The following is a 15609-nucleotide window of genomic DNA, read 5'->3' as shown; positions in this document are numbered from 1 at the left end:
ACATATTTTTGTTTACTAAATTACATCATTGTTTTTGAAAATTTATGGAGCAAGCAATGTTAAACATTTATATTCTGTAAGCATTTAAATTCATCGGCTATATTGAATAAATCTCATGATATTCGATTAGATTAGTTGGTCGTGTTATTTGGTAAATGTATATTTTAAATTTGCGATATCCCTATTGTAAGGGATGATGCATCTAAGGATTCGGTGTAGGGATACAAATTAAGTAGAATCATTGAATTAATGTATAGAAATAGTAATATATATTAAATATCATTGACAGTAGTACAATATGTATCGTAACGGTACGGCGTCCATGATTTAGATTGGTTGAGTCCGTATTAATATTTATGTATATGTATCCAAAATATTATTCTACAATTACATTGTCCACGCGTAGGAATTGTAGAATGATTCTCGCCATTTCGGTTATTTCTAATTATAATGTACACACCACCCAACATCCGTTTGGCCAGTTAAATATAAAGTATTTTATTTTTTAATCATATTTGTGCGTTCGTGGTGGTGGAAAAAGAAAGAAAAAAAAAGATTTTAAAAACTCTTTCGACTACGAACGAACTGGCGAATGGTGTATGTTTTATGTTTGTGAATGTGGCTGTTCGTTATGTTGGTTAGTTTTATGCGATAGTAACGAGCTGCTTGTTACATCAAGAAGTTCACGTAGCTCGATTGAAGTTCTATCGTTTAATTGTTGGTATGCTTTTGTTGTTGGATTTCAATACACAAGTATTCAATGTTCCGAGGGTCCAGGATCCGACGAACTTGGTACTACTGAAGCTGTTTAAAAATTGTATAGAAGAAAAATTTGTGAGGATTTGCTTACAACCTCGGAGCTTATTCATAACACATGGAGTAGCAAATTGCATGCAAAGCATAAAATCACAAAGGATTGGTAGGTATCAACTCACCGATAATAATGATTAGAATTATAACGCAGATAATGCCAATGATTATCATCATCTTCAAATTCTTCCACCAGTACTTTCGCTTCAGTTTACCAGCTTGCTGTTCAAACTGTGCAGCACCTTGCTGCAATGCATCTGCTCGATTGTCCAGCTCTGAGAGTTTTTGGTCCCTTTCTAAGACTTTCTCTACATTGACCTTCATGATTCCCACGACCTCATCCACCTTTGCCTGAGTTTGCTGCAATTTCTTTGAAGATGCACCTTGCTGAGGAGTTCTTGGTCCACCCACATCGCCTTCACCAGAATATCCGCTACCCTCCATATTTCTAAAACCAATATGATTATAAGATTATAAATCAATATCCCTCTTGGCTACAATTGATCCTACAGTTTTCTACCATATGTTGCTGTACAAAGTTCGTACGGTCAACAATCGCGGTTTTGTATCCTTCTCCAGGAGTTTAAATATTCAGTACTTCAGTTCGTCAGCACACGCCCATAACCTCAAAGCATCTGTTTTCAAGAAACTTAAGAGACGCAACGAGAAACGTAAATAGAAACATTACAGAGCCAATAGGAGAAGCCTGATAAAACGTTAAGTAAACGCGGCACACTTGTGCTAGACGGATAGGTTTCGGTAATCGTTATCCACATATGCATATCCGTTTGACATTTCTGCTACCTACGATCGACGGGACTTATCGTGTAATATGAATATCAGGAGAAACGTATAATCCTTTTGATTTATCACCGATCGTGAGTACTTACGGTTTCTTCTAGTTCGATCAGGGCAACGCAGTAAAAATTAATATTCTCTATTTTTAATTGTAATTATTAAGATGACGAGTACAAGTCTCATACACGAAACACGGTGAACACAGATATGACTGAAAGATGGCGTCGTGAATGACGTCACTTATATTATCGAAAGTTTACCCATACATTCAGAGACCCGGTAAATCTACTATGCGTCCGATATTTCGTTAAGTACTTCCAAGGATTTTTAAATACTTTCTTCATACTTATTAGTCAATCGACGCAAAAGCAACAATTTGTTTAACGAAAGAGTTCCATTTATCGTTTGGATAGACTTGAGAGCATTGTTTAATGTTTTTGATAACCACATATGTGTATGAATATTGTATATTAAATATGTCAAATAAACTTTAAGCTTGATGTAAATCCGTAAATTTGCCGGGTAATTAGGCAGTATTTTCTTTTCAACAAAATATGTGGCGCCATCTTCTAAATAATAGCGGAACCTTGTCGAAGGTTGAACAGTTTCAAACGTTATTACATAGATGGCACCACATATGTTGTCTAAATATGGCAGCAGCTTTTCCAAATTTCCTATATTGATTACCAGTGGAACAGAGATAGACTTATGGACATTTTCATACGAAAAAGGACACAACACATCGAAAACCCAATCCGCGTTTAGTTTTGCGAATTGGTTACGTTATAGCACTTTGAATGACAATAACTTTTAAATGGTTAGAGATATTTCTATGATGCAATAATACTTTTCATTTAATTCCAATAGAAGCATTGAACATCTAGATTGTCTATTCGGAGTATAAGAAATTTCAAATGATCTATGAAAATATTCTTTCAAGGAAAGAGAAAATAATTTCCCTGACACCTTATCTAGATTCCGTTTCTGTGCATCGTAAAAAATAAACAAAATTGAAAAAACCCAAGTGGCTCGATATTCCAACAATCAGCAAACCCGAAACAATATTTACAAAGACAAAATTCTATTTCTACCAAAAACAATCGTTCGTTTATTTCTACGTAAAACAGTTGCAATAAATTCACCGTATAGTCTTGTCATGTTGAAAATCCTGTTGCCATCATGAATTTGCAAATCCATTGTCGAGTATCCGCGATTATCCAGTTAATTTCGCGGCGATAATCACCGTGCGAACGCGAAACGCCCAGTCCTGTCGATTGTATAAATAAAATATGACGACCGCGATGGACGGTAGTATATCGTGGACATTTGCGCCCGTGCAAGAGGATTTTAGGACGGATCCGTGTATTGACTGGTAGTAGTGCGCATGATCGCAACTAGACGCAGTAATCGGGACGGCGTCGCGACGCCCGTGCAGTCCTCGATAGGTCGAAAGCCCTTCGATAACCTTACTACAAAATTTCACCTCTTTCGACAAGACACTTAATTAGACAGATACTCGTGTGATAATTTCATTACAAACGTCACTCTTGTCGCCTAACTAACCTCTCTGCCGTTTTTCACGAAGCGTGTGCGTCAGTTGACACGATACTTTCAAACTGGAAGGTGACGGTTGACCTAGCGAGACATATCGTGCGATACATATCGCGCCGGCGTCTCTCGAATAGACGTCGCTGGAAAATTTATCAATACCGAAGCACCCCGACAGTGGCAGTCGCATTGAAACTACGTGATCGTGCGAAAAAACACCCTGATCGTTCAATCTTCTGAAGCTCAACCGGACGCTACGGAAATATGTGAGTAAATGACATAATTATACGCAAAGAGGAACAATTTTCCATGTGATATCATTTTCCTATACGATTAACTCACTTTATTATTTTATCGACACGGTTTGGTTGTTCTCATCGCGCGTTAGCAGCGAACTTGGTCTTGTCAATCACAAACGGTCAAATTATCTCCACGTAGCCTGTCGGGAAATGAATGTTCATGGTGATTTCCTTCAAAATAATGTACAATGTCTGGCACTGGTCTCTAAGAATTTCCCGGAGTTTATCGATGTCCTGTTGAAGTTTTGTCGAGGCTGTTTTATTCTTAAGAGCTTTTAGCCTGTTATCGATTGCTCGTTTCTACGTTCTCTGTTCTTACCAGTGAATTTGTTCGGTCGATTTCCGGCGATTTCTTTGTCTTCTTTCTTTCTGGGTCACAGGCTCGTCAAAGAATCCTCTCGCGTTAAATCAACAAATTCGAGTATCCTCTTTTCGTAGAGCAAGTAGCGCACGGCCTAATGACACAGGAAGTATCCTGTATCGATTTCTTTTGCGAGTATCGTATCATTTTGACTCTCTGTGCACGATCAAACTTTTTGTTTCTTTTTCACGAAGTGACAGGACAAATAAATGGTATCCCAGATCGATAGTTTCCGCAGCGAATGTGAAAACATACTGATCCCTTTATATATCATAGGAACGAGGAAAGCGTGCGTAACAAGACGCGTTTTAAGACGCAATTTCCACGAGCTTTCTCGCGAAATCGATTTCCTTTTGGCTGAACTCAACGGGTGTCTCTTAACAAGATTCCATGAAATATCAGACGGCGGTCTGCCGCTCTGAAGATTAGCAGTCACGTTGATAAGAATATTTACGCATACTGAATTATTACATCGCGTCGCAGATCTCGAAAATATTTGGACGATTATCTGAGGAGACGTCTCCACGCCGAGATCGGTTCGTTCTGTCTAAATAAATTTGCCATTACTCCACGTACCTTTTTTGACTGGTCTTATCATTGCAAAATGTAAGCGGGCCAATCCTGTAGAGGATAGATGTCATGTACGCCGCTCTATATTTAGATAATCAATGATAGAGAGAATATTTGCACCGGTATCCTCTTAGGTCTTCCGGTAAAACGAATAGACGAGAAAGATTACAGAGGGAAGGTGGGAGGATAGATAGGGAAATAAAAAAGAAAAAAAATGATGTACGTCTTATATGACGTCCGTAACAAATGAGTCTTGATCCTCATGAGATTTCCTCGAGGGATCAGAAGCCAATGATATCAATAGCCATAGGGATGAGAGGGATAACATAACTATCGATGATAGTGGAACACAATTTGTATCTTGGAATTTAAAAAATTTGTTTGCTCTCAGTCGTTAATTAATTACAAAACGAAGAAGCTTTCCTGATCGATCACCTGTGTCAATTTAGCAAGGTTGTCAATTGCGTAAAAAGATTAGAGGATCTTGGGAGATATTCAACTTTTTCTTTCTCATCTCGTGTGAAGATGCACTTGGGATACATGACATGTGCCAGGGATTGATCTAAATTAATTAAGCACAGGAGGCAGAGGATTGACCAGGACGCGTGCAGGAGAACCAGGACTATGGTGACGTTCTCATTGAGCTTAATGGCCATTGGCTAGATTTACTTGGAGTTGAAACTCGTGTCGGGTGCGCGGGCATAACCGGGCCGTGAACTCTGCCCTTTCAGCTAGCTGACTACTGGCCGGTTGGATGGCAGGAGTGGTTCACTGGGATAGCACACCCTGCGGCCATATTTCAATACCCATGGAACATTATGAAACAAAATATCAATTCCACAAAGCTGAAAACAGACAAAGGACACCCACGTGCAATTTCCTAATTACAATTATTCGGAATTGAATTGACTGTGCTTCATCTAAAATCGAATGATCTTGTAACAGGGCCACAGAAGGCGGTCTGGGACCGGATGCAGCGGCTGCCGGAGCTGGTGAAGATGGAATCGTCGGTGGTCCCAGGACGCCCCAGCAAATCGCATCTCAGAAACGATTGCAGCAGACGCAGGCTCAGGTCGATGAGGTCGTCGACATTATGAAGACGAACGTCGAGAAGGTCTTGGATCGTGATCACAAGCTGTCTGAATTGGACAACCGAGCTGGTAAATAATTTCCATTGATTATACAATCGTACAATAGACTAATTTTATAAATTAAATTTTGAAAATAATAATATATGAAATTCTTCTATCTCACTTCTCTTAGACGCCCTGCAGCAGGGAGCGTCGCAATTTGAACAGCAGGCAGGGAAGTTGAAGAGAAAGTTCTGGCTACAAAATCTAAAGGTGCGTTAACCTTTGACACTTGCTCGCTATTCGCTATTGATTTTTAAAGTTGGCCCAATCAATTGTATCTTAACTTTGAACAGATGATGATCATCATGGGCGTCATTGGACTCATCATAGTGGCGGTCATCGTTGGTAAGTAATACGAAATTTATATGTCGGTATTACGTTAATTAATGTTTCGAAACAACGAACACACTGGACATAGGGGTATTGAATGTAGAGAAGTTCAATGTTATGTGTACCTCGATGTACCTGAACGTGTTGAACGTGTTGAACGTGTTGATCACGATGAATTCGAGCTGCGGGATTAGGCACTGTATATAGACTTCCATAAGAGTTCTTTGAGCCCTGATGATGCAGGTATGTAATTAAGGTTGAGCAGGACACGCTGCTTACACGGATAGCACCCATATATATCTAGCGATCATATATCTGCGATTACGAATTCATCGTAAGACATCTTTATCGTGAAACTACTCTATGAATTTATTCGTTGCATTTAATAAAAACGATAACTCTGTATGACTACAGTTCGGCGCTACTTTGGTGCTGCCGCCATGTTTGTGCTTTGACGTAAAGTCAAATTGAGTGTCTTTGATTTTTTTTTTTCTAGCACCATTGAATGATAGAGAGAAAGAAAAAGAGAAAGAGATTGAAATACAGTCTGTCCCATAAAAACGTGGGGCTCATATTTACAGGGCGAATAATTATGGATTTAAAAAGAGTTTATGTGGTCAAAGAGTGTTATTTATGAATTACTGGAGAATTTTCAATTCTAATTACACTTTTGCAAATATCAGCGCCACGCTCTTGTGTGGCACTGACTGTAACTACTCTAAATTAAAGAATTAGCAAAGATTGAGTGATCTAAGATCCAATGGGGGAACCAGGCATCTAACGTCTATCTTTCTGTGTTTTTTTCGTCTAGCGAACTTCATGTAGGCGCGCTGATTGGTGGAAGAGATTTGTGTGTGAGTCAGTCAGGTAGAAACACGCGATATTGTGTGTCTGTGTAGGAGTATATCATTATATATATGAACATATGACTTGAACGGACGTTCCTTTTCTTTTTTTCCTTTTATAATGAAAAAAAAAAGTAAATTCCGTTATATTTTTATTTCTTTAACTCTCTTTCTCGTTTTGACTTTTCATTATTGTTATTTATTATTATTATCACTATGATTAATATTATTATTGTTATCTTAGGATGGTTTTCAGTGTCTACCCGTTGTGTATAGGTTTGCTGGTGTACTGTCGCTAATCTTTCTAATACCAGGGCTCGTTGATGAGTTTACAAAGAAAAGAAGAAAACTGTCTTTTTCGTTCGGTGCACAAGGAATTTTGATATTAGGAAAAATTTTAGTTTCTTTTTTTTGTTTGTAAATCTTCAATGCAGCCCATCGTGTCTTCTTTTCAAGTAAACCTCGTCTATTGTGTATCATCCAAATTTCGGAAACTAAAGCAGAGAATGATTCTCGCCGGTCGTGGGTCATTGGCTGCTTTATCCTTTTCGAAATGGAAAAGTAAAAAAAAAATAAGAAAGACGGACAAAACGCAAGGACGCGACTTAAACTATTCGTTCCTTAAGGCTAATACTGTTGTTATGTGTCTGTCTATCGTCCTGCCGTGATTATCCTACTATCTTTCGAAGCGAGTCCCAGGCTCGGTCACGATGTTTTGATGGTTTTTGAAAATTGAAAAAAAAATGAACGTCGATTCATATGATACTTTGAATTGCTGGAGAAATAGATGCCATCAGAATATCGTAACTCGATGGACATCACATGAACAAGATCGAACTCTCCCACTTACAACAGTAACAAGATCAACAGACAAGAACAGAAACACCCTTAAACCGAAACGTCTGTCCATTTTTAATTTTCCCCCAACTTTCTCTTTCGCACCCGATTCGTATTCTCCGGGTAACGGTAAGCCATGATCTTTCACCTTTTCAATAATTTTATTACAACTTTCTAGTTTTTATTACTAAAACTCATCACTGACGCTGAACACCTTCTTTATATTTCTTCAAGTTTCTCTTTTCACTGTACCTTCGTCGCGAACGAAGAAAAGAAAAACGACGCCTCGCGACTGCCAGAGACGTGTCTCTTCTCTCTTCAGGGAATTCAGTGGCTTTGCGTAATATCGTTTGAAGGATGAATTTTGAAAACGTCTCAGTCGCTACTCGCTACTCAGTCTTCTCGCTTTTTTACATACATGCTAAAACATACATTATTTTGGCATGAAATACCTTTTCGTTTCCTATTCGATTTTCTACTATCTTATTCACTAGAACGACTTTTTTATACTCTGATAAATTATTGACTAAAGACACCATATATTATATATGAATATTATTGATATGCGGATACATAAAAAAATAATTCCATCTGGGACGATCTTCATGCTTAACGCATGGCTTCTTCTTCATGAAATTTTTTCACTTTTTATCTATATCTAATTTCGTTGGGGTTTTTTTTTTTTTTTTTTTCATTATCCTTTTTGAGAAACGTAAGTAGTCGTGTATCGATGTACGTTCACGGTAGAAATTGCATGGCTTTTGTTGGCCGCTATGTTAATTCAGTGTGAATGCCAGAATGCCATTTGATAGAATAAGGAAGACGGGCGGTTTTTTTTCTTTTCCTTTTGGTAGCAATTAAAAATAATAAATAATAAATAATAAAATCGCAATCCTCAAAGTGGCTGTCTGAAATTGATTTATCTTGAATAACCACGGGTGAATATCCGTGGATAGGCATGTACGAGGTAGCCATTTTGGATTATTGCATTTTTTTATTCGATGAATCCTTTTGCTCTGATCCGCGAAAAAAGGGGCATCGGGTCCTCGTGACCCAGTTGCATGCGATTGTCCCTTGGCGAACGTGCGCAAGTGCGACATAGGGATACAGTGAATGGAGCCGGAGTATATCTGTATAGATATAGAGAATTATCGAGCCGTGGTTAAAGTCCCTCGCCGAAGAAAAGTCCCTAGACGTTTCTCGAGAAGGATTGGCAAGACTGCACGAGTCTCGCAGATTCGAATCTTCTATCACATTTATTTATTATTACCAAAATGTACTCTGTCTCTTTTTCCTACGTCCGTTACGTCACGTTTCATTGCGTCATTTCTCTCTTCCCCCCCCCCCGTCGCCCTTAATTTTTGATTAGCATCCAGCAGCCGCCCCTTTTCATTTTTCTCTCTAAAATATCTGGATATTCGGTTATTTTCAGCGAAAACCGTCGGAGGAAGCGACACGCAAAACTGAATAAAGCGCAATAGGCAAACAATCAATTCGGCCCCAACACATTCGTCCGCGCTACCATGGAATGCAAGTAATACCAACTGGGAAAGCTTAAAGAATAAGAGAGAAACGGAAAAAGAGAGAGAGAGTGCGTGCGTGTCAGATTCTCTGTGTGCGAATGAGAAAGAGCTCGCGCGCGCGGCCACGCGCGTGTGTGGAATTATGGGATCTTTCATTGCTAATGAAACCTTTGATAATTGTGATGTGGGGACTTTTATTTTAATTAAAAATAAAAGGAAGCATTTGCTTTTACGAGCTGCGCGCCCATTAGGTTTTTTGGTATCGCGTTGACGATACTCGAGGACATTGAGGTGTATCGCCTTTTGATTAAGATCAGGCGAGCCAAAAAGGAAGAACTTGCCGAATTGGGTTAATTGGGATAGAAGGTAATGCACAGTTTTCTTATTATCAAGCACAACGAGCAATTGTTAAGCGATACTTTTTAAATAACAACCGGTATTTCTCTTGGTTTCCTCTTTCTGATTTAGCGTCCACGCGTGAGCTGACCTTTAGATTGTGTATTGTTTATCAAGATTACGCAAGGATTGCCTGTTAGGAACAATTATCATTGATCAGAAACGCGAGAGAAGAGGAAGAAACGATAGTGTGTATCAGAGGGAGAGAGAGAGAGAGAGACAAGGAATAAGATAAAGAGCGCAGTTCGAGAATTAAAAAAAAATGAGATTCGCGCTTGAAAATTCACGATATCTAGGTAAATTTTAAGGCTTAAACATTATCTACCGATGTTGTATATGTTTAACGACTATCAAGAATTAAAAAAAAAAAGAAATTTGCGTGCCCGCACGTCTTGCCCGCATTTTAGAGAAATTTCAATGTAAATTAATGATATTTCCATGTGGCATGTAGATGATTTTTAAAATGGGAATTACGTCTAACTGATCTAATAAAAGAAATAGCGCGCTGCTGCCTCCAACCATAAGTTAATTGCCCCTCCCCTCCCCTCCCCTCTCTGTACTCCACGCAGCGCCATTTCTCACTCTCTTCCCGTTAAGTACGGCCCAAGAAATCACATTGTCAGTTTAGATCACTGTCATCCATTTAAGGAGAGATCATTCCTCGTCATTGATACCTGTAATCGCGCCCAAAGTCTATTGATTACCCAATTGTATGCGATTATGCGCGATGGGCGCCATTTTCGAATGTTCCCTTCGCCGATCTATCGTTTTCCTTCGAAACTTTTTCTTATCTCTCTTCTTCTCGTCTCCGTGTCTCGTCTATGAGAATCTTTGAAAATCAATTGGAATTTCGGATCGGTGCAGGCAAGTCGTCGAGATATTGAGCCTTCCCCCTCGCTACTTGACTTTGTTTATCATTTGCTTTGGGAACTGTCAGTTGGGGACCACGTGGATAAAATTTCCAAGTATAGCCATTTCGAAGAAAAGGCTATGCGAGAACAAAACAGTAGATCGCGCGACTAGCAAATGGTGCCCGTCATGGGATTAGCGTTAAAGCTATGAAACAATGTTTATTATCTATAAACATTTAGCTATATATATATATAATACAATATATCAATGATCGACATACTTCATGATTATGCTGCTTTGAACACTGTACAGTATTGAATAAAATTACAGTACGTAGAAGAAAAATGGCGGTTTTCAGGATACGAGTGAATTGTATATACTGGTCTCGAACGTGGAAAAATTAAAGAAGAAAAAGAAAAATTAAATGTCCCTTATCAAGTCAATTTTAATCATGATCCTGGCCAGCAGTACAATGGCTGCTTCGACTAGTATTTAAGTCTCCAGCAACGACACGTGGTTCAATGAACGTCGCAGGAGGATCGTGGGACAAAGTGGATCAAGAGGATCGATATATACTTTAAGCAATAATTAGAGGCGGCGCAACCAGGTAAGAGAAACAAGACGACGGTCGAGGAAGAAGGACAGAGAGACAGTGTGAAAAGACACCGAGCAGAGAGTTTAATTTTTTGGTAATAAAATTTAGATAAAAGATGGAGGATCAGTAATTCGAGTGATAAGAGTGGGGAAAAGAAGGAGGTAAAAAAATGGAGCATCGAGATGGCTGTGCACGACGTAGCTTTTTTCTATACGCATGTTTTATTCACACATGGATATATTACACTATCACCCGTGAGACATTTTTTTTTATCACATGAATTTTCTCCCATTGCATTTTCTTATCACGCGAATTACACACGTCAGACAATCACGCGTATCCGTGTCCTCGGTGGACAGACACATAACACGCACCGATGACAATCGATCATTTAGGATCGTCTAACCTACCAGCCTACCAGCCTACCAGCCTACCACATGACGTGTATAAGCAGTGTTCACACTTTTCCTTGTTCGAGCCAGACATACGTAAGTCTCGCGTTAATTTGCCCATTGCGAAATCACTTGAAGTTAACCCTCTTTTGGATTGTGAGTGCGAAAATACGTTTGTTCGTTAATTTACTCGAAAATAGGAAACCCGAACAAATCTCTTTCACAATACTCCACAAAGCATTTTAGGTATTTAGGTATAAGGTAGTAACATATTGTACTCGGTGGTAGGAGCACCGGTCCCAGTGATCAGGCAAGACCTGCCAATCTGAGAACGTAATTAAACGTCATCCTTGTTTTCTTTCAGCGAAATTCATGCCCGAATCAGCACCGGTTCCGCAGGCGCCAGTCTATCCTCCTTACTCACCACCAGCACAACCACCACAACCCGGAGCACCGGCGCCAGGAGCAGCACCAAGCGGACACGAGACAGCACCGGCTGCTCTGCTGAGCAACTTCGACGGGACTCACGGCGTCATATAAAATTAAGATATATCGTTGCCCATCGGAGAGCCAATTCTGGTGACGGATGGTTCGTGGATTTAAAGAGAAAAATCGTTATATTAAAGATAGAAATTATTTTACCAAATCGATTAATTAATTGCAATATTAGAGAAAAACAAAATTAGGGGAGTAATAGGAAAATTGTTATGCTATTCGAGCCAACTTTTCATTTGGATTGAGAGGCGATATGAGTGGATTCAATTTTGGAAAATTACAAAGTTAAGTAAACATCGCGAAAGATCTAATAACGATGGCGATTCGTAGGGCGGCTGAAATTCGAATTATCAATCGAAGTTGCGGAATCTCAAAATTGTGAGAGTTACAGGGAGAATGTAGAGCTAAGACGCAGGATTAGTAATGAAATTAACAATTTGAAGTTGCAACGTTGGTTCTCGTTTAATTTATCGCGGTTTTTCTCCCAGTTACTCGATATTAGCGCTAGTCTTTATCCAATTTGTTGATCGATTCATCTATTGATCTATTTTACCATTGCTATTAATACTGTTACTATCACTATTACCGCTATTGAAACAAGTACTACGACTACTACCATTACTATTATTACTATGACTATATTGATAGGCCTACGAAAGATGCTTTGATGTATTGATAAAACGAATCTATCGGTAATAACTGTAAGTCCTGTTGTGTCCTGATCTTAACATTTCATTGAGATTGTTATCAGTTGAAGGACGTATGGAAATTATTATAAATACACACAAACGAGGTACAACGACAGGCAAAAGGAAAGGAGGAACATTATGAATAAATACACACATATATATATATATATATATATATTGCATAACGCGAATAAATATATTGAATACACGTATGTACAGCATATATGGTTACTCCATTTGAGTTACTGAACACTTGAAACGAGGAACATTATGAATAAATACACACAACTGTAAGTCCTGTTGTGTCCTGATCTTAACATTTCATTGAGATTGTTATCAGTTGAAGGACGTATGGAAATTATTATAAATACACACAAACGAGGTACAACGACAGGCAAAAGGAAAGGAGGAACATTATGAATAAATACACACATATATATATATATATATATATATTGCATAACGCGAATAAATATATTGAATACACGTATGTACAGCATATATGGTTACTCCATTTGAGTTACTGAACACTTGAAACGTTGGCTGCTACGTAGAATTGTAACGACGTGTTCCCAAAGAGAAATGCAAAAACAATATGAAAAAGAAAAGATGTAAAAACAAGGCGTCTAATTAGCAGAATCATTATAGTCTAAAGGATATAATTGAAATGAAAGTGTATGCGAGAAAGTGAAAGCACCCAAAAAAGTGGGAAATGAGAATAGGCGTGTGAACTCCATTTTTTACTGTACACCCTGCAAAGCCGTATTTTCGATTGCATTTGGTAACCACTATATGAAGATCCTTGTATATACCGATTCATTGGAATATCCGATCTTGTGTCGCGTTTAATGATTTCTTTCTCTTCCATCTTCGGCTCGGCTATAACTTGTATTATTTAAGAGGTTTGCAGACAACTATTTCTATTAACATAATAATGCGAGTGACCCAGACAGATTAAACGGGACATAACTACTTTTTTTAGACGCAATATGCATCATCGTTCTATCATTTTATGTATGATTAATCTAGCATTAAGACAATTAGATTATATCATTTCACAGTTGCGCTGATCAACTAATGTATCTATGTTGGGCTAGCAATCTCACCTATTAATGTATGTTAGTGATATTAAAATAAAGTTATGAAAATGTGATGAGTCTTCTTTTTAACCCTATAATTCCTTCCTTCTTCCTCTTGGTTTTCCCCTCCAATGAGGAGATGAGTAGGCAGATGAACAACGTTACGGTTTTAGGCGATACCAAAATCATGGCACTAAATCGTAGCGGCGAATCGGGAAGTAGAATTTTGTGATCATCGCCTCCGTCGACAATGCGAATCCCGTCGTAGCCGAGCTAAACGTGAACAAGAACGTGTAGCTTGGCGGGCAGAGGTTCTCCGCTAATCACCGCTGGATCCCAAAGCAACCCTTAGAACGTGACCGGAAATTATAGAACTTCTCAAGAACTATTGAAAAAGAGTATTGTTGAAACATTTTTAAGACATTTAAAAAAAAGTGCAGTGCCAACATGACACCCGTGTAGTACCTCAATTTTTACTAAATATTATTGGATCTTGATGTACTTGAGGTTTTCCCCCCTAGTCCTGTGCGCGGCAGCCGCGGGACTCGGGGGTTTTCCTCAATAAAAAAAAAGACGGTCCCCTATGGGGCCTCGGAGGGGTCGTTGCTCCCTTGTGGAGAGGCAGGACCTCACGGAAATGGGCGGGGAGGGGCCCATTTCGCTCCCTTATATTTCATGCTTTTTCTACTTTTTTCACTAAATCGTAAATAAATTAGGTGTTTGAAACATTAAAATAATTAATGAAATCAATGAAATATTAACAGTTGGAAAACGGAAATTCTGGCCAAGTACATTTAGAAATACTGGAAGTTGCCCAAAATTGTGTGCGCGCTAGTTCGGCGCGCAGGACTCGGTGAGCCGGAACAGGTGGATGGTGGGGGGAACGATCGAGGCAGCCGGACTCGGAGCGCTCATTCTTCCTCGAGCCGGTCTCCTATACTGGTCTCTTGGAATCAAGCTCTCTTATTCATTTCGAACCTTCTTCTATTTTTATATTTATTTCTCCTTTAGTTCCTTATTTCTTTATCTTTCATTCTTCACTTTCTTATTTATCTCTCTTCTCATTTCTTCTCCACTTTTCTAACTTTATTCCTTACTTTTCTACTTCTTCATTTCTATATTCATTTCTTTCTTATTACCTTATTCTCACTTCATTTTTTGTATATCCATTTGCAACCTTCTTCTTCTTCTTTATTTATTTCTTCTTTACTTCCGTATTTCTTTATATTTCATTCTTTACTTTCTCACTTATCTCTTTCCTCATTTCTTCTCCACTTTTATAACTTTATTCCTTACTTTTCTACTTCTTCATTTCTATATTCATTTCTTTCTTATTACCTTATTCTCACTTCATTTTTTGTATATCCATTTGCAACCTTCTTCTTCTTCTTTATTTATTTCTTCTTTACTTCCGTATTTCTTTATATTTCATTCTTTACTTTCTCACTTATCTCTTTCCTCATTTCTTCTCCACTTTTATAACTTTATTCCTTACTTTTCTACTTCTTCATTTCTATATTCATTTCTTTCTTATTACCTTATTCTCACTTCATTTTTTGTATATCCATTTGCAACCTTCTTCTTCTTCTTTATTTATTTCTTCTTTACTTCCGTATTTCTTTATATTTCATTCTTTACTTTCTCACTTATCTCTTTCCTCATTTCTTCTCCACTTTTATAACTTTATTCCTTACTTTTCTACTTCTTCATTTCTATATTCATTTCTTTCTTATTACCTTATTCTCACTTCATTTTTTGTATATCCATTTGCAACCTTCTTCTTCTTCTTTATTTATTTCTTCTTTACTTCCGTATTTCTTTATATTTCATTCTTTACTTTCTCACTTATCTCTTTCCTCATTTCTTCTCCACTTTTATAACTTTATTCCTTACTTTTCTACTTCTTCATTTCTATATTCATTTCTTTCTTATTACCTTATTCTCACTTCATTTTTTGTATATCCATTTGCAACATTCTTCTTCTTCTTTATTTATTTCTTCTTTACTTCCGTATTTCTTTATATTTCATTCTTTACTTTCTCACTTATCTCTTTCCT

The 15609-nt window shown here is 38.1% G+C and overlaps 2 protein-coding genes across 10 annotated transcripts; one reads left to right on the top strand and one right to left on the bottom strand.

The window, feature by feature from the left end:
• Positions 1-246: 246 nt before the first annotated feature.
• On the bottom strand, positions 247-2886 carry LOC107273510 (vesicle-associated membrane protein 2). Of its 4 annotated transcripts, none has more exons than XM_015751778.2 (3): positions 2751-2886; positions 936-1258; positions 247-804 (listed from the first exon to the last, which is right to left on the bottom strand). In XM_015751778.2, exons 2-3 carry the CDS (start codon positions 1252-1254, stop codon positions 758-760), a joined length of 366 nt encoding a protein of 121 aa, XP_015607264.1. In that variant the 5' UTR covers positions 1255-1258; positions 2751-2886; the 3' UTR covers positions 247-757. The 4 variants fall into 4 exon arrangements, with proteins under 4 accessions (XP_015607264.1, XP_015607263.1, XP_024946628.1 ...); XM_015751777.2 differs by lacking the exon at positions 2751-2886 and adding an exon at positions 1701-1858; XM_025090860.1 differs by lacking the exon at positions 2751-2886 and adding an exon at positions 1321-1574.
• A 173-nt stretch (positions 2887-3059) lies between these two features.
• On the top strand, positions 3060-12728 carry LOC107273507 (vesicle-associated membrane protein 2). 6 transcript variants are annotated; one of them, XM_015751774.2, is made up of 6 exons: positions 3063-3422; positions 5332-5546; positions 5650-5729; positions 5813-5864; positions 6661-6703; positions 11654-11792. In XM_015751774.2, coding segments are annotated over exons 1-5 (363 nt in total). In that variant the 5' UTR covers positions 3063-3420; the 3' UTR covers positions 6675-6703; positions 11654-11792. The 6 variants fall into 6 exon arrangements, with proteins under 6 accessions (XP_015607257.1, XP_015607260.1, XP_015607259.1 ...); XM_015751773.2 differs by having other exon boundaries at positions 6661-6716; positions 11654-11786; XM_015751775.2 differs by lacking the exon at positions 11654-11792 and adding an exon at positions 8964-9112.
• The last annotated feature ends 2881 nt before the right edge of the window (positions 12729-15609 follow it).

The sequence above is a fragment of the Cephus cinctus genome, unplaced genomic scaffold (genome assembly GCF_000341935.2).
Source record: "Cephus cinctus unplaced genomic scaffold, Ccin1 Ccin1_scaffold1651, whole genome shotgun sequence".
Lineage (NCBI taxonomy): Eukaryota > Metazoa > Arthropoda > Insecta > Hymenoptera > Cephidae > Cephus > Cephus cinctus.
This window is presented reverse-complemented; position numbering and strand designations above follow the sequence as displayed.

Coding starts and splice junctions, on each gene's coding strand:
- LOC107273510 (XM_015751778.2), bottom strand. CDS start 1,254: ATGGAGGGTAGCGGATATTCTGGTGAAGGCGATGTGGGTGGACCAAGA. Junction 805..935: donor AATTCTAATCATTATTATCG/GTGAGTTGATAC, acceptor ATTTTTAAACAG/CTTCAGTAGTACCAAGTTCG.
- LOC107273507 (XM_015751770.2), top strand. Junction 5,547..5,649: donor TGAATTGGACAACCGAGCTG/GTAAATAATTTC, acceptor CACTTCTCTTAG/ACGCCCTGCAGCAGGGAGCG. Junction 5,865..11,653: donor CATAGTGGCGGTCATCGTTG/GTAAGTAATACG, acceptor GTTTTCTTTCAG/CGAAATTCATGCCCGAATCA.